The sequence below is a fragment of the Erythranthe guttata genome, chromosome 5, assembly GCF_056151865.1.
Source record: "Erythranthe guttata isolate IM_541 chromosome 5, IM_541, whole genome shotgun sequence".
In the NCBI taxonomy this organism is placed as follows: domain Eukaryota; kingdom Viridiplantae; phylum Streptophyta; class Magnoliopsida; order Lamiales; family Phrymaceae; genus Erythranthe; species Erythranthe guttata.
Window position 1 is genome coordinate 14,284,323 of NC_142537.1, and position 18,526 is coordinate 14,302,848.

Consider the following 18,526-nt stretch of genomic DNA (forward strand, 5'->3'; position numbering starts at 1 on the left):
TTTAATAATGTAAAACTCGATAAATTTTTTCAAAATATTTTTAGAAGTATTGTCTAAAATAATAATATAATTTTTTGAAACCGGGATTTCTTGAATCCAAATTAAAATTATTGTTTAAAATAAAATAAAAATCTGATCGTAATAGGCGGAGTAAGAAAACTCCGTTCCAATTTTCACCCTTATTTAATAATCTAAAACTCGATTGTTTTTTCAAAATAAATTCAGAAATATTGTTTAAAAAAATCATAATAATGTCTAAAAAAACTAATATTGTGTTTTAAAATATGAATTTTTGGAAATGGAATGAAAATATTATTTTAAAATAAAATAAAAATTCGATTAAACTAAGCAGCATAAGAAAACTCCTTTCCAATTTTCACCCATATTGAATGATTTAAAACTCGACATATTGTCTCACAATTGGGATTTTTGGAATTGACTAGAGGTGAAAATTGGATGGATATTTCTAATTCCCCAATTCCTATCGGATTTTTTTTATTTTGGTTTGAAACGATATATTCTAATTGAATTCCAAAAATGCCGATTTTGGAACAATATTTTAAATTTTTAAACTATATTTTGATTTTTTAAACAATATTTCCGAAACGAGTTGATTTTTTTGGAATTTACTTGATTTCAATTTTATATTAAATTTTAATTAAAAATAATAATTATAAAAAATATGTTTTAACAAGATGCAATGCGTTTTGTTGAAAGTCCATTTTCATGTAGTGTTGTAAATTGAAGGCATGTGAGAGGCACATGCCATTTTCCATCCAACTTAACTGCAAAAACTAACGGCGGACCAATTCTGTTAAAAAATGGCATGATTAAGGACTACTATTGTAACTCCAAAATGTTTAGGGACAGTTTTGAAAAAGTGGGTAAAGTATGAGGACGAAAAATGTAATTTTCCCGGTTGACTGTAATATTAGTGTGGTTACAGTAATATTACTGTCAACCATAGTAATATTAATTCTTTTTGCTTTATATTATGTTTACGTTTGCTGAACGATCAACATATTAATATTACTCTATTACACAATAATAATGACTTTTGTTGTGTTAATATTACTGTGTCAGCATGGTTCGCCGGAACGGTCGTTCCGGAACGGGAATGGTGCCCTCCGTTCCGGAATCCGTAACCAGAACGATGTTTTCACCGTGACTCACGAAACCACGGAACGGCCCCGACGCGGTCGGAGCGGCACCGGAACAACGCCAGAACAGAAAAAAGAATTTGAAAAAAAAAAAAAAACAAATTTGACTAAAAAATTAAGGAAACAAAAAAACATAAAAGAAATAATATGATGGCGTTGGCCACATTAGAGAATGGAAATTCCCCTGAATCACAGATCTTTGGCCTCATATATCTTACACAATTCCAGCTCGGCATTTTACTCGAAATTAAAATACTATATTTTCATAATATTCTTTGTAATATTTATTTTTTTGAAATTGTAATAATATTTTGCATATTATTGAATTGTAATATTGTTATTAAAAACATATTTGAAATATATTGTATTTTTTTAATAATTTAATAAAAATGTGTCCGTTCCGGCCGCGACGTTGCAACGGAACTGGAACTGCAGTGTCCGCGACAATGCACTGTTCCGTTCCGGCGAACCATGTGTGCTCAAAGAGATGTTAAAGAAAAAAAATATTTAAAAAAAATAAAAATCTGAAAAAGTCAACGCTGGAAACTGGCGGCAAAAAAATCAGGACGAGAAAAAAAATGTCAACGGCGAAATTGTACTCAAAATTATGTTTTGGGTCAAAATTGAATAATTTGTGAAATTTGGGGTCAAACTATGGTTAAATTAAATTAAAATATGAAATTGGAGCATATTAAAATGTGAGGGGATATTTTAGTATTTTACAAAGCTTTAGACAATGTGTATATTTTTTGTAAAATAATTTTTTGTCTGAATCCTTTACGAATAAGTACCCATTGATGGGCTTATTTGTAAAGTGCACAATTTATATTAATTTTGTAAGTGGAGATACGACATCATAACAATTGAGAAGACGACTTTGTTGCAGAATCAAACCCTAGCCATATTTCTTCCGCTCACGAAGCTCCGTAGAGTAACAACCCGTCGGAAAAAAAAAAACATGGCAAGAAAATTAGCCAAAACATCATCATCAAATATTCCGCCGGAGATAATCGAAATTATACTGTCAAAATTATTATCAGTTAAATCTCTTCTTCGATTCAAAGCAGTTTCAAAGTCATGGAATACTATAATCTCCGATCCTTTATTCATTCAAAATCATCTCGATTGCTCGAATAACTCTCCGAATAATAATCTCTTCCTAAGAAGGTATACAAATAGTACTGATAGAGGGTTTCCTCTGGTCAAACTCGAACGTGGGAAAATCCATGCCGGAGGAATATCCGTAGAGAATATTCCCAATGGCTACAACGTAATATTATGCGAATGTAACGGCGTGCTACTCTTGACCGATCGGTGCAGCGAAAAAAAATACGCGCTGTGGAATCCATCAACTCGTAGGGCGAGGCATCTCGCAACCCGATATGAGTTAAATGGAGATTATGTAGTTGATCATGGGATTTGTTACGACAAAATAACCGGTGATTTCAAGGTTGTCTTTATCTTCGCAACGGAATATGCAATTTATTCGTGTAATAACTACTCTTGGACGAAAAAGGATTTAGGAACAAAATGCCGTAACATTGGTTTTACAGGTTCAGGTATCTTCGTCGATGGAGCTACCTATTGGATTTTGGGCGTCGAGAGCACGAATATTTCAGGTACACTATTAGTGTATTTCGATTCAAGAACCGACAAGCTCAAGGTTTTGCGAATGCCCGAACAACTATATGATGATAAAATATATTTTTTAAGTTGTAACATGGCTTCTTTGAGAGGAAGCCTCTGTTTGTACAGCTACAACTACCGTGATAATAGTGTCCATATCTGGATAAAGGAAAAGGGCATTGATTTCGGGGATAATCATACTAACTGGAAGGAGTTTGTAACCGTTGGATATCTTCGGCTTCGGTATTTGTGGATGACACCACTATGTTTCGTGGAAAATAAGGTTGTCATTCAAGAAAAGAGTATAAGATTCGTCTCTACTGAGAAGACGGTCGAAGAGTTTTTAGCGGTTGATGTATATCGGGGTAGATTCATTCCATATCGGGATAGTCTCTATTTCCCGGCTGGTGTGAAGACGATTAGAGCTTAGCAGTCCAGTTTGATATTTACATTGGATAAATATTTATGCATTTAGAAAAGACATTGTTTCTTTTTTTTTTTTTTTTTTTTTTTTTTTTTTTTTGCCGAAAAATAAAATTTTATATCATTGGAATAATACTGCACTGTTTTTCTATTAGTAGGAGTTAATTGTTAGCATTTTTCAATAGTATATTTCGTTTCTGCTTGGCTTTCGTTTTATGGTGTTAATTAGTATCATTCTAGGTTAGTGAATGTGATTTTCTTGGAATTCCACTGCTGCAATCTTGACGATTTGATCGCAAAGTTCGGTGGCTGAGGTACGGAAAAAATTCGTTCTCTTTAAGACGAATTGCACGAACCCTTTTGACTGTGTTTAATTTACCCATCTGTTCCGCAAGGGATGGCCTGGTGGTTATATCAATTGAGTCTATGTTAATTGACCCAAGTACGAATCCCCTTGCGAAGGGTTGTTAGGTGGAGCTAGTCACACATGACTAGCCTAGCGAGGTTTACGTTTCTCGTATGGTTTTGCAAGCTATTATACCAAAGTGAAGCCCCAAAGAAGACTTGGCTATATATGATAGATATCATACTGATGTGGTTGACAGTTGACACTAATATTATTGTGTTTAAATTAATTTTACCGTCAGTGACAGAAATATTATTACGTTGACCGGTCAACAAATCAAACAAAATACAAAGACTAAAAAAATAATAATATTGTATAACTGTCAACGATAGTACAATTACTACCAATGACAGTACAACTACGATCAATGTTCAGCGGCGGACGTAAAAAAACTGATATAATTTTAGGAAAACAAAAAGTCAACGCCGGAGACCGCGCTGACCGTCGATCAACTCCGGAAACCAGCGGCGTATAAAATAGAAAAATAAATAAATATATTCAACGCCGGAAACCAGTTGCGGAAAAAGAAAGATAGAAAAGAAAAAAAAAATAAAAGCTGGAAACCGGCGGCAAACAAACAAAGAAAAGTTTAGAGAAAGAAAATGTCAAAATTGGATTTTTGTGATCAAAATCAATGAAAATGAAGTTAAATTGGGGTTACAATTAGGAATTGAGTTTAAAGGGTTGGGTGTAATTTTGTCATATACATTAATTTTGCATTTATTGATAATACATATTAAAGTGATGGGTTTATTGGCGAGAAAGATAGAGATATAGCCCTTGAACCTAAAATAATAAATAGGGTTGTTTTTAATATTTTTTTTTTTTGCCAAAAGATTTTATTATTCATATATTGGTTCTCGTTAAAACGTTGTGGGCCTACACATGTAAAAGAGTACCCCTACAATGGTATTAAAAAATCAGAACGAGACTTATCTAGGTAAATGCTGAAAACGAAAAATGTTGTTTTGACCCCAGGAGGTTAAACTGCAAATAAACGATCTTGGTGTTGTCCTCCAAAGTGCAAGCCTGAAAAGTGGAAAATTGCTAAAGAAGCTCAGAATGGGGGTCAAACTGCAAATGCTCTGAAGTTGTGGCCAGGTCAACATGAACAATGAACAATGTATGTTTCTAAAGAGATGCCATTTGCAATTCCTGAAAATAAATGAAATATTAAGACACAGAAGTTGGATTTGAGACATCATATATTTTATACCTGAAAAAAATTCAGCTGTTTATTATTTTAGGATTAGGATTGCTGTATGTTTTTCCTTGGTCTGATATTATATATAAAGCTACTTTTCAATGGACAGAGCCAAGTCTTCTTTGGGGCATCTATGAGTTTGTCCAACCAATTTAGTTTTGCATTCAATATCTTTTTTCGGATTGTAATGTACATTATATGCAAATTTTCTCAAGCTTTCTGAGATTAATTTAGAGTTAAAAATGAAATAATGTTATATTTTGAAATTTTTTTACCCTCATTTAGATAGTTAACTAATAACTCACTCATAAAAAAAAAAAAAAAAAAAAAATCAATGATAACTAACAGGTACACGTTTTGAGGGATAACTACATTCTTCGTTCCTATACTTTGCTACTTGGTCAATTTTCATCCCTGTCCGATGAGTTGTTTCAAACTTTGGTGCGATAGTTCTCATGGGAAGGGGATCCGGTGGACAATTCGGCGTGAAATATAATGAGCCGGGGCAAGCATAGTGATGGTCTTGGATTAATTGATTTGGAAGCATTTAACAAACTTCCCGTTAGGTAGCTCAATACAAGAGGACCAACGAATTTAGAATTTGTCACAAAAGATCGTCACAAAAAAAGTCTTTTTTTTGTAGTGGACACGAATGTTCTAAATAACGGAGGTTGGAGATGGTTATTGTCATTAAAGGCACCGAGTAAGATTAAAATATTCCTCTGGAGAGAGTATGTAAAAATTTATTACCCACAAGCTAGCACAACCGAGTATGTAAGATAGGTGCATTTTTTGTGACTTTTGTTAGTTGGCACGACAAGTCTGGGCATCGAGTGATATCCCCCAGTCAATATATCAAACAAAAAATCTGCACGAGATCGACATGCTTTAAATAATCAATTAAACCACAAATCAATGTATAACAAATCATGGCTTTTATATGCTTTAGTTTTATCACCAATGAAACAAAGACCAGACAATTATTTGTTATAGTTTTTGTATATGCACAAATTTCATATGATCAACGATATGTGTTTATTTAATAAAAGATATTTTATAAAAACTAGCAATAAATAATATGTGAAATAGAAGAAACAAGATGAAAACATCAAATATAATTAAAATAGAGAATTCGACTGCGTTGAGGTTCCATACCTATGTAACAAAAAAAAAAAAAAAAAAAAAAGAACCAGACATAATATCTTGTCTACATGCATAAATACTTATTTACCACGTGAAACAAATGCTCAGGTGATATAAACCTGGACTGCTGATCTGTAATCGTCGTCGTGTTGACACCAGTTGGGAAATAGAGACTATTCCGATATGGAATGAATCCATTGCAGTTTACGTCAATATCTGCAAACTCTTGAAACGTCTTCTCAGTAGGGCTATAGTAGACAAATTTCTTACGCTCTACTTGAATTACAACCTTATTTCCCACGAAACCTATTGGCGTAATCCACAAAAACGGAACCCGGAAATTTCCAACCGTCATAAACTCTTTCCAGTGAGTACTATTCTCCCCTACATCAATGCCCTTTTCCTTTATCCAGATCTGGATACTGTTCTCATTGTAGTTATAGTGGTACAAACATAGTCTTCCTCCCAAAGAAGCCTTGTTAATTAAATGAAATTTGTCATCACTTAATTGTTCGGGCTTTTTCAAAATCTTGAGCTTATCGGTTCTTGGATCGAAATACACTAATTGCGTACCTGAAATATTCCTGCTCTCGACGCCCAAAATCCAGTAGGTAGCTCCGTCAACGAATATAGCCGCACCTGGAGTACCAAGAATGGAATAGAATTTTGTTCCTAAATACTTTTCGGTCCAAGAATTGTTATTACACGAATAAATTGCATATTTCGTTGCGTAAACAATGACAACCTTGAAATCGCCCGTTATTTGGTCGTAACAAATCCCACAATCCACTTCATGATCTTCATTAAACTCACATCGGTTTATGACAAACATCTGAGAGCGAGTTGATGGATTCCACAGTGCGTATGTATCGTATTCATTAAACTCCCCGTGGATGCTGGTCAAGAGTAGCACGCCGTTACATTCGCATAATATTCTGTCGTAACCATTGGGAATACTCTCGACGGATATTTCTCCGGAGTGGATATTTCCAACTTCGAATTCAACCAAAGTAAACCCTCTATCTGTACCATATGTATCCGTACTTAGGAAGAGATTATTATTCGGAGAGTTGTTCGAGGATTGGAGATGATTTTGAATGAATAAAGGATTGGAGATTAAAGTATTCCATGACTTTGAAACTGATTTGAATCGAAGAAGAGATTTCGATGATAATTTTGACAGTATAATTTCGATGATCTCCGGCGGAATATTTGCCATGTCTGTTCTTTTTTGCAACCGTATTTGGTTCTTCTTAGGGTTTACTTTTACTCAGCTTTTTGAGCGGAGAGGGATTTATAACGTAACAACTAACAAGTCTTTCGTCTTTCTTTATGGCCCAGCCCGACATGCAATATATTTATTTGGACACTTTACAAATAAGCCCATCGATGGGCACTTGTTCATAAAGAGGTCCAAACAATAAACTATTTTACAAAAAAGTCTACACAAGGTCCAGAAGTTTGTAAAATACTAAAATAGCTCATTATACTTTAATATGCTCCAATTTCATCATTTAATTTAATATAACCTCAATTTGACCCAAAATTTCACAAATTATTCAATTTTGACCCAAAATACATTTTTATAATTTCGTCCGTCACCGCCGGTCTCCGGTTGACATTTTCTTTTCTTTTCCTTAACATTTTTTTGCGCCCCGTTTAAACCGCTGTGATTGACAATAATATTAACTATATTACTGTTAAACACAGTAAAATTAACTATACCACAGTTTAACACGGTAATATTGCTACCCGAAACCGACTTTTAGACAGTTTTAGACACGGCCATGGGTCGGGTGGGGTCGAGTCCGACTTTAAGGGGACCCGAAACCAACCCGTTTGGAGGCAGGTGGTCCGAGGTGGGTCCATCATGGTCTGGGTCCAAACCAATTTTATTAATTTTTTTAATGAATTATAATAAAGAAAAAACATGTAAATTGAAACTTAAAAAAACCTGAGCTTAACTTTAAATTCAATTAAAAAAAATAAAAAATTGAACACTAAACAATTTTTAACTTCAAATTATTATTGAAGAATCATTCACGTTTAAATTGAAGCATTTTTTACAGGCATTGCGCGTGTGTCGTCCAATGATTGAAACATTCTTAGTTCAATAACGATATACTTAAACGTGTGTTCGGTCGACGGTGGCGTTTGTATTTGAGCGGAGTCGAATTCAATCCGGTGCTTCTCTTGTACATGCCCTAGTAATGAACCATAATCGATTTTGAATTCAAAATTGTAATATTTCTACAAAAAAGAAAAGTATTAGTACGTAATAACTAATTTAGAAAATAAAACATGAATAAATTTAATTACCGTGCAATATTAACATTTTGTTTGGACTTTTCCGGATGCGAATTGTATTTTTTCAAAATAAGTAGTAGAAGAAATTTTTACCGACATTTAAAAAAAATTGAAACGATTAAGACATTGAGAAATAAACTAAATAACACGGGTTGAAACATATTGTTTATATTTTTCAAAATTAAATATATATGCATTTGTTATTAGTGAAGCTTTTTAATGTTAATAATAGGAGTTAAATGCAAACAATAACACCCCCAACCCCCAACCCCCTCCCCCCACCATCCCCCGCCCCCACCAATCCTAAAGACAAAAAACTCGACTGTGATAAAAAAAAAAAAAGACAAAAATTCCCCCTGATAAGTGTTCAAACAAGCATATATACTCGCCCCATTTTATTTTTATCCGTTGACCGATCGTGAAAAGACGAATAAACCTTCGGATAAATCTGTCCAACCTCTATAATTTTATGACCCAAATAAAGTTTTTAAAATTTTCAATTCAATCCCTAATACTTTCAATTAAGCCCTCTCCCCAAATGAAAAAGAAAAACACAGACACACAAATACACACTCTTTGAATTTAATTCTCTGCGCACCTCACCGCACCTCACCTCGCCCCACCCCACCACTGCTGTCGCCGGCTCCGTCCATGGACTAAAAACCCCTCTTCGGCAACCATGCTTCTCAACCCCTATCAACAACAAATTCCCTCTCAACTCAAAATTTCTTACAAAATTATTCTAAGAAAAAGAAAAATCCAAAGTCATGATCCACAATTTCAACACCATTACACGTCGTCCCGCACAATAAACCTTCTTCTCTCCTCAACAAAATGAAGTATACCTCCAATTATGCATTCCAGTTTTGCCATTGTCGTGGTTATTGTACCAAGTTTTTCGAGGTTTCCGGCGAACCGGCAGCCTTGACAGGAGGGGAGGTGGGTGAGGGTGGGGCAGTTTGGGTCCTTGCGGAGAAGATGATGAAGTGGCTTTGTATGCCATTTTCATTTTTTTTTTCTTTTTGAATTTATTTAAATATAATCTATATTTTTCATTTTATTTGTTTAAATTTAAATATTATTAAAAATTCATGAGTAGTTTAATTGTTCTGATATGCTAAATCCCACACCAATTTTACCAAATCATACAAACAATTGAAAAAAATTATCTCTCTAAAATCTCATCTTCTTCCCCACCCTTCTTCTTTTTCCCTAATTTTTTAACAAAATCATACACTAAAAACGTCCATATCATTCCAAGTTCGAATTTGGGAAAATTTTTCATGTGTTCAAACTAAAATAAAGTTGGAATTTGAGAAAGAAATTCGAATTGATATGAATTTAAATAATTAAAAAAGCATAATGAAATTGAAAAATATTAAATAAACCTAAACTCACTTTTTATGATTATTCACGTAAAAGATTAACGAATTTTGAGTGACTTGGAAAAATCATCATAGAAAAAAGTTAGAGAGAATATAAGTAGAGAGAGATTTTTTTTTAATTTATGTGTGAGATTTAGTAAATTTTAGTGTGGGATTTAACATGCCCCTTAATTGTTTCATGAGTGTTGATTTAGAAGGCCAATTTTGTCCTTTCATGCACAAAATGTACAAAAATCGCACAAGTAATCGCACACACAGTGAGTGAATGGCACGCACAAAGGTTAGGGGGTGTATGGCTTTGACTATTCATTACAGGGGGTTTTGCCAAATTTTTTTATCCCAAGGGGGTTTTTGGTCTTTAGAATTAACACAAGGGTAGTTTTGCATTTAACTCTTAAAAATAGTGAATGTGACAATTAATAATTTATTAACGATTAGTTGTACAATTATTATTATAATTTTACAATTTTATTCATACTTATATGTTTATAGTTAGAAATATTTCAATGAGTTGCTTTAACTATTCGGACAACCCAGGTTCGACCTCCAACAATCTCATTTTTGAGATATATATATGCATTAAAAATTCAGGGTCCAGGTCCTTGGGTCCCCCGCCGGGTAGACCCAAAATCGACCCATACAAACTCGGGTCTGGGGCGGGTCGGGTCCTTTTTCGGAACGGTCCGGATCCTACCCGGCCCGTGGCCCATGTCTAGAAGAGATAAAGAAAAAAATCTTCAATTTTTTGAAACAAGTTGTTTGGTGGTTTGGATATAGCCGGCTTCTCATCTTTGCTATAAATATTCTGCCTAGCTCCATGATGAACTCGAACTAGGGGCTGATCGTGGATTGTTACTCCTCCTGTTGAGTTGGTTCTCAATCTTGATGGCTTGTTACCATGTGCTCCAACTCAGAGAATAGTTTTTTTGAATGAGTTTGTATTATTAAATTTCTATAAATGTTGATGGTGTTACCGTATCACTAATAAATTTTATTACAATTGTTATTATCATGTATTAAACTAATTATCGTTTTCATTTAAAATGCCATCCCATGCATCGCATGGGGAAAAAATGTTAGTTTTAATAAAAATATTGTCCAAAACTAATCATTTTCTTTAAACTTATTTTGACCTTCCATTAATCCTTATTTATACATTTGTAACCTATAAATGGTTTTTATGACTTCCATAACTTCACCTATTAATTGTATTATAACAACTATATTTTGATATTGTATAAAGAAGATGAGGTCTTGCGGTTTTAGATATATAGAATAAAAAGAAGTGAAAATAATAAAATATATATTTTTTCTAAGTTTTATCTAAATACTTATATATAATATATTAAGTTCTTAATGGGTGTTGGGCATAGCTTCTACAGTCACCAATAGTGTAGTATTGGTTGAAGAAACTACTTGTCGGCGAGTTGTTGTATCCGATAGGGAACAAGACCGTCCCTTGCTGCATGCGCATAGATAGTCAAAAGGGTTCATGCAATTCTTCTTAAAGAGAACGAACTTTTTTCGTGCTTCAACCACCAAACTTTGTGATCAAATCGTCAAGATCATTGAAATTCCAACATCATATGGATTATCATTCAACCTTGGAGAAACCCATAGAGAGCATACAATTAAAAATACTTAAGAATATATCCCGAGACAAGGCTAATCTTGACAGGACTTTTCTTACACGAATAAATTTACTCTTATAAATTTTCAAGAAAATCACATTCACTAACTTGGAATCATACTAATTAAACACCAACAAACGAAAGACAAGTAGAAAGAAAATACACTATTGAAAAATGCTAACAATTAACTCCTACTAATAGAAAAAAAAGTGCAGTATTATTCCAATGATATAAAATTATATTTTCCGCCACAAGAAAAAAAAAGAAAAACAATGTCTAATTCTAAATGCATAAATACTTATCCAAGGTTAATATCAAACTGGACTCCTGAGCTTTAATCGTTTACGTCTTCACACCAGTTGGGAAATAGAGACTATTCCTATACGGAATGAATCTACCGCAATATGCATCGATCCATAAAAACTCTTCGACCGTCTTCTCAATAGAGACAAATCTTATACTCTTTTCTTGAAAGACAACCTTATTTTCCACGAAACATAGTTGTGTAAACCACATTGACGAAGCCCGGAAATTTCCATCTGTTATAAACTCCTTCCAGTTAGTATTACTATTATCCCCGACATCAATGCCCTTTTCCTTTATCCAGATGTGGACACTGTTATCAAGGTAGTTGTAGGCGTACAAACAGAGGCTTCCTCTCAAAGAAGCAATGTTATAACATAAAACATATTTTTCGGAATCACTTAGTTGTTCGGGCTTTTGCAAAACCTTGAGCTCGTCGGTTTTTGGATCGAAACACACTAATTTGCTACATGAAACATTCGTGCTCTCTTCTCTCCAACTCCAATAGGTAGCTCCACCAACGAATATACATGTACATGTTAAACCAGTGTTGCGGTATCTTGCTCTTAATTTCTTTCTCGTCCAAGAATCGTTATTACACGAATAAATTGCGTATTTCGTTGCGAAAATAAAGATAACCTTGAAATCATCTGTTATTTTGTCGTAACAAATCCCATGATCAACTACATAATCTTTATATCGGGTTTTGAGATGCCTCTCCCAACGAGTTGATGGATTCCACAGCGCGTATTTGTTTACCCTGCACCGATCGGTCAAGAGTAGCACGCCGTTACAATCGCATAATATTACGTTGTAGCCATTGGGAATATTCTCCACGGATATTCCTCCGGCGTGGATTTTTCCACCTTCGAGTTTGACCAGTGGAAACCCTCTATCAGTAATATTCCTTCTTAGGAAGAGATTATTATCCGAAGAGTTATTCGACGATTGAAGATGATTTTGAATGAATAAAGGATTGGATATTATAGTATTCCATGACTTCGAAACTGCTTTGAATCGAACAAGAGATTTAACAGATGATAACTTTGACAGGATAATTTCGATTATCTCCGGCGGAATATTTGATGGTGATGTTTTCGCTAATTTTCTTGCCATGCCTTTTTTTTTCTTTTCTTTTTTTCCGACGGGTTGGTACTCTACGGAGCGTTGTGAGCGGAAGAAATATGGCTAGGGTTTGATTCCTGCAACAAAGTCTTCTCAAATCTCAAGTATGAAGATGTCGTATATATGTCCACTTACAAAGAAAAAAGAGAAAACATTATAAACGGGCCATCCAGATGCTGACATGTGTACAATATAATTAATATATTATTGGGATTATTTGACAAATCCCCCTCATATACATTGTGCTATTAAGAGAGACCAAAAAAAAATTCCAGCTTTTAAGATAAATCCAAAATAATATTTAATTAGTCAAAAATAATTTAATTCACTATTATACCCTTCATCTAACACTATAACTCACGTTTTTATTATTTTTTTTCCTCAGATTTTTCTACTATCTTCTTTTAACAATAGCCGCCTCTCTTCCCTCTATAGTTGTATTTTATATTGTAATAACAAATAGAGAAAGAATATCTAAAATTACATAAAATAGTAGAAAAGAAAATAATAATAGGGGGCAAAAACAAATATTTGTATAATAGTATGTCAAAAAGTAATAAAAAAAAAGTTGGAAATTTTTTTTTGGGGGGGGGGCTGCCCCTTAGTAAATCCGCCACTGGTAAACACAATAATATTAATGTCAACCACATCAATATTATTATTTTTTTTTTGGATTTTTTATTTTGTTAGATTTATTGATCTGTCGTTGACAGTAAAATTACTATAAACACAATAATATTACAGTAATATTATTGTAAACACAATAATATTATTGTGGTTGACGGTAATATTATTATTGTTACAGTAATATTACTGTGGTTGACCGTAATATTGTTGTCAACCACATCAATATTAATTTTTTTGGCTTTTTATTATGTTTGCCTTTGTTGAAGGGTCAACATATTAATATTATCGTATTACACAATAATAGTGAATTTGTTTTTGTGTTAATATTACTGGGCTAGCGAGTAATATAGCAATAATACTATGTTAAATAGTAATATAGTTAATATGACTGTCAGCCACAATAATATTAGGTTTAAACAGGCCAAAAAATGTTCAAAAAAAAATCAACGCCTCCGGAGACTAGCGTTGGCCGCCGGTCAGCGACGACATAAAAAAAAAAGTCAATGCTTGAGATCGACGATCAACGGCGGCAATGGCCGGAATTGTAGTCAAAATTGGGTTAGGGGCCAATATTGAATAATTGATGTAATTTGCGGTCAAATTGAAGTTAAATTGATTTAAAAGATGAAATTGAAGCATATTAAAATGTGATAGGGCATTTTAGGCTTTTACATAGACATTGTCTGGATTTTTTTGTAACTTAGTTTTTTGTCTGAACCTCTTTATGAATAAGTAGTTAGTAATGGACTTATTTGTAATAAGCCATTTTTTTAAATAAACAATTTGAAATAAATAATTATCAATACTTAAATAAAGGGGTTTATTTGAGATACTCACAAACCTACTTGATGAGGGGATAACCCAAGACTTTTATATTTTTTTGCTCTTTGATATAACCCCCTCAATACTTCTTTTAATAGGGAGAGACCCAAACTATTTTGCACCATTTGAGAAAAACCCCTTCCTAATTTTAGCTAATCATTTTTCCAATAATGCCCATGCCACCTCATCAACACTATCACCAATCTTGCACCTGCCACCTCATCAACCGTTTCTTTTTTTTTTCTTTTTTCTTTTTAAAATTTTTAAATTTTTTTTTTCGTTTTTTAACCTTTTTTTTCTCCATCAGGTATATTAATCGACTATGTGATATAAGCTTAGTCGATTAAGAATCTGACTATTAAAAATAACAAATCACAACTACAAAATAATACAAATCAAATATATTTTACAAAAATAAAAAAATATACAAACATTATAATTGATTTATACAATTGGAATCGATAAATAAAACAATAAAAAAAAATAAAAAAGTTGGAGTTGATTACCCTTAATCGAGTACTAGAGCATAGTCGATTGAAAATATACATAGTCGATTAAGGTTTTTGCCTGCGCAAATTTCTCTGCTCGCGTCGTTACCCGCACGATTCACCAAAAACCCCTAAATCTACCTCCCCATCGTCACTAAACCGCCGCCACACCACACTTTGCAAACTATAGTGGGAGTTCGATCTCCCAGTCTCCTAGAATCCTCCATTAACGACTTTACTGAAGAACTCCATTAAAATATACCAAGTAGAAAAAAAAAACACAGAGAAAGAAGAAGATGAAGAACCTAGAAATTCATACTTTGTTCGCAACAAACTGTAATCTTATAAAAATCAACAGAAAATTCAGATCTACTCACGCTCATGATATATTTGCAGAAATTAATCCCAAAGCAAAATGGGTGTTTTTTTCTCTCTTAATTTCTTACGCAATTTATTGTTAGAAAAAATAAAAATAAAAAAGTCATAATGTGTATACGGCTTCAATCCCGTTGATGATATGAGTGACGGTCTTTTCCATTTGTACATAGAAGAAGAGGAGGAAAAAGGAGAGAGAGAGAGAGAGAGAGAGAGAGAGAGAGAGAGAGAGAGAGAGAGAGAGAGAGTTCGTGAAAAGAAGAAGAATGGGAAAAAGAGGAGAGAGAAAGAGGAAGAAGAGGAAAAAGGAGGAGATAGAAAGAAAAAAGTACTTAGAGAAGAGAAGAGGAGGAAAAATGAGAAGAGAGAGTGTATTGGACATTTAAGGATAATTTTGGAATCATGAAAATATCATTTGAGTGAAATATTAGAAAATGGTGTTTTCTCTAATTATTTTTGGGAGGGAGTGTTTCCTTAACTACATTTCCTAGATAAGGGGGTTCTTCCTAATTTTCCCGGCTTCCTCGACCCTACACCCGGTGCTTATCACCGGGTGGGTCACCTCGTGCCACGTGTCATCAAAATTTTAATTTTAATTAGTTTTGTAATTTTATTTATTATTTCTCTTTTAAAATATTAATTAGGGTTAAATCCTACTTCCACCATTGCCACTATCAAGTAGGTCATCTTGATTTCTCAGTTCGTCTCGCTTTTCTATTTCGATTATCTGCTTTTTTTTTGTCTTCAACAAGAACCGTAAACACTTTTGCGGTTTGCCCCAACAAAACTTAGATTGCCGAAAATTGTTAAATCAATTTTTTTGTTTCTGGGTCAAGTTGCAGAATTTTTTTTCCTCTTCTTTTTTCGTCAATAATAATAATTTGCAGAGATTGGTTATAGCAATTCTGGTTTGTTGGTTTCTCAGATCTGTATCTCTTGCTTGTGGAATACATGCGAACAATTGATGCTTGCTCCACTTTATCTAAATCTCAGGACAATAAAAAAAAAAAATTATTCAGTTATTCAAATCGCAGAGATGATGTGTCAATGGAGATGAAAATACAGATTTTTGGTGAAGAAAGAATGAACATGAAAGATTGAATAAGCCGTAAAGAAAGAGAAATTACAAATTACATAGTGCACGTTCTGTCAGAAATATCCTAATTAAAATACAAAACTAATTAAAATTAAAATTTTGATGACACGTGGCACGAGGTGACCCACCCGGTGATAAGCACCAGGTGTAGGGTCGAGGAAGCCAATTTTCCCTTATATTTTTGACATAAACTCATTAATTACAAGTTTTATTTGACATAAACCTAAATAGTTTCAATGTACCCATTCCACTCTTTTCAAACTTTAAATAGGGTTTGTTTTATCTTTTTTTTATTATTATTTTTATTTATTCCTTGTTAAAAAAGAAGTTTTTCTTGCGGCGGGTTATCGGAGCTCCGGTTAGCTGACTCAATATTAGTTAACTTCAACATTAGTTGACATTTCATTTTTTTTTCTCCGGCGGCGGATAATCGAAGCTCTGATTAGTTAACTTGAATTAGTTGACGTCTAACTTTTTTTTTGAACTTTTTATTTTTTCCAGCAACGGGACGTCGTAATTCTGATTAGCTGACTATGCATTAGTTGAGTTTGCATTAGCTGACATCCAATTTTTTTTTCTTCTTTTAACTTTTATTTTCGGCGGTTTGTATTTAGGACTCCAATTAGCTGACACTCAACTGTTTTAGTGTTGAAGTCAGCTAATCGTAGCTCCGATGGTCCGCCATCAGAGGAAACAAAAAAAGAAAAAAAAATCAAATGTCAACTAATGTTGAAGTTACCTAATGTTGAAATTAACTAATGTTGAAATTAACTGATGTTGAGTCAGCTAATTAACCGGATCTCGTCGAAGAAAAAAAAAGATGTTAACTAATGTTAAAGTTGGCTAATGTTGAGTCAACTAACCGAAGCTCCGAGGACATACCAAGGGGAAAAAAACGGACAAAAAGAATGGAATGTCAACTAATGTTGAAGTTAACTAATGTTGAGTCAGCTAATCAGAGCTCCGACGACCCACCACCGGAGAAAAATTAAAAGAACAAAAGATGGATTGTTTAAAGATAACTAATGTTGAAGTAAACTTATGTTGAGTCAGCTAACTAGAGCTCCACTGACCCCCTGTCGGAATAATTTAGTGTATTTGTTATTGATATCGGTTAATAATTAATTTTATTTTTACTTAACTATATATATATATATATATATATATATATATATATATATATATATATATATATATATATATATATATATATATATATATATATATATATATGTATATGGGCAAATGGCAAAAAAAGCCCATCACATGGGACTTAAATGCATTTTAGTCCAAAAAAACACAGTCTCTCAATTAAACCCATCCCCATGTCTTTAGTCCAAAATACCTTCCATAATATAATTCTTATCAATTTCATCCATTATGCTCTACCTTACTTAATATTATACATTGACCCCGGACTTAAACACATATATCACATTAACCCCCCAAATTGTTTTTTTCAGAAAATAATTTTTTTTTCTTAATTTTTTTTCCGGCCAGATTCCGGCGTTGACTTTTTTTTTTTTGAAAACATTTTTTTTTCCTGAAATTTTTTTCTGGCTGGTCAACCACTGTTGACCGCCGGTCTCCGGCGTTGACTTTTTTTTTTTCCTTAGAAAAAAAATATTTTAATTAATATTACTGTCTTGGCTACTAAATTACTGTCTCAGACAGTAATATTACTGTTTGGGACAGTAATATTATGAATATTATTTTCCCGAACAGTAATATTATTAATACTATTGTCTAAGACAGTTAAATTACTGTTGGAGACAGTAATTTAGCAGCCAAACCAGTAATATTAATTAAAATAATTTTTTTGTAAGAAAATTAAAAAAAAAAAAAGGTCAATTAACAGTTAAATTACTGTATCCGACAGTTAAATAACTGCTGGAGATAGTAATTTAGCAACGAATACAGTAATATTAATTAAAAATATTTTTTTTAAGAATAAAAAAGTCAATTAACAGTTAAATTACTGTCTTCGACAGTTAAATAACTCCTGGAGACAGTAATTTAGCAACGAATACAGTAATATTAATTAAAAATATTTTTTTAGGAATAAAAAAGTCAATTAACAGTTAAATTACTGTCTCCAACAATTAAATAACTACTGGAGACAGTAATTTAGCAACGAATATAGTAATATTAATTAAAATATTTTTGAAGAAAAAAAAAAGTCAATTAACAGTTAAATTACTGTCTCCGACAATTAAATAACTGTCGGAGACAGTAATTTAGCAGCCAAGACAGTAATATTAATTAAAATATTTTTTTTAAGAAAAAAAAAAAAAAGTCAACGCTGGAGAACGGCAGTCTCCGGCGGTCACCGCCGGTCAACGGCGGCGGCCGGCGGTCTCCGGTGGTAGCGGGTCAAAATTGAAATTATTGTTAAAATTGGTTAC

The 18,526-nt window shown here is 33.1% G+C and overlaps 3 protein-coding genes across 3 annotated transcripts; 1 reads left to right on the forward strand and 2 right to left on the reverse strand.

The window, feature by feature from the left end:
* Nucleotides 1-2,118: 2,118 nt before the first annotated feature.
* LOC105976970 (F-box/kelch-repeat protein At3g06240) lies at nt 2,119-3,216 on the forward strand. The gene has a single exon (XM_013002238.2). It carries the CDS (start codon nt 2,119-2,121, stop codon nt 3,214-3,216), a length of 1,098 nt encoding a protein of 365 aa, XP_012857692.2.
* Nucleotides 3,217-6,026: 2,810 nt separating this feature from the next.
* LOC105964511 (putative F-box protein At1g47390) lies at nt 6,027-7,181 on the reverse strand. The gene has a single exon (XM_012989019.2). The coding sequence runs from the start codon at nt 7,179-7,181 to the stop codon at nt 6,027-6,029; it is 1,155 nt and encodes a 384-aa protein (XP_012844473.2).
* A 4,446-nt stretch (nt 7,182-11,627) lies between these two features.
* Nucleotides 11,628-12,704, reverse strand: LOC148770705 (putative F-box protein At3g51171). Its single transcript, XM_088818013.1, has one exon. It carries the CDS (start codon nt 12,702-12,704, stop codon nt 11,628-11,630), a length of 1,077 nt encoding a protein of 358 aa, XP_088674139.1.
* Nucleotides 12,705-18,526: the final 5,822 nt, after the last annotated feature.

What these genes read in the sequence shown, in the direction of transcription:
- LOC105964511 (XM_012989019.2), bottom strand. Translation starts at nt 7,181, where the DNA reads ATGGCAAATATTCCGCCGGAGATCATCGAAATTATACTGTCAAAATTA.
- LOC105976970 (XM_013002238.2), top strand. Translation starts at nt 2,119, where the DNA reads ATGGCAAGAAAATTAGCCAAAACATCATCATCAAATATTCCGCCGGAG.
- LOC148770705 (XM_088818013.1), bottom strand. Translation starts at nt 12,704, where the DNA reads ATGGCAAGAAAATTAGCGAAAACATCACCATCAAATATTCCGCCGGAG.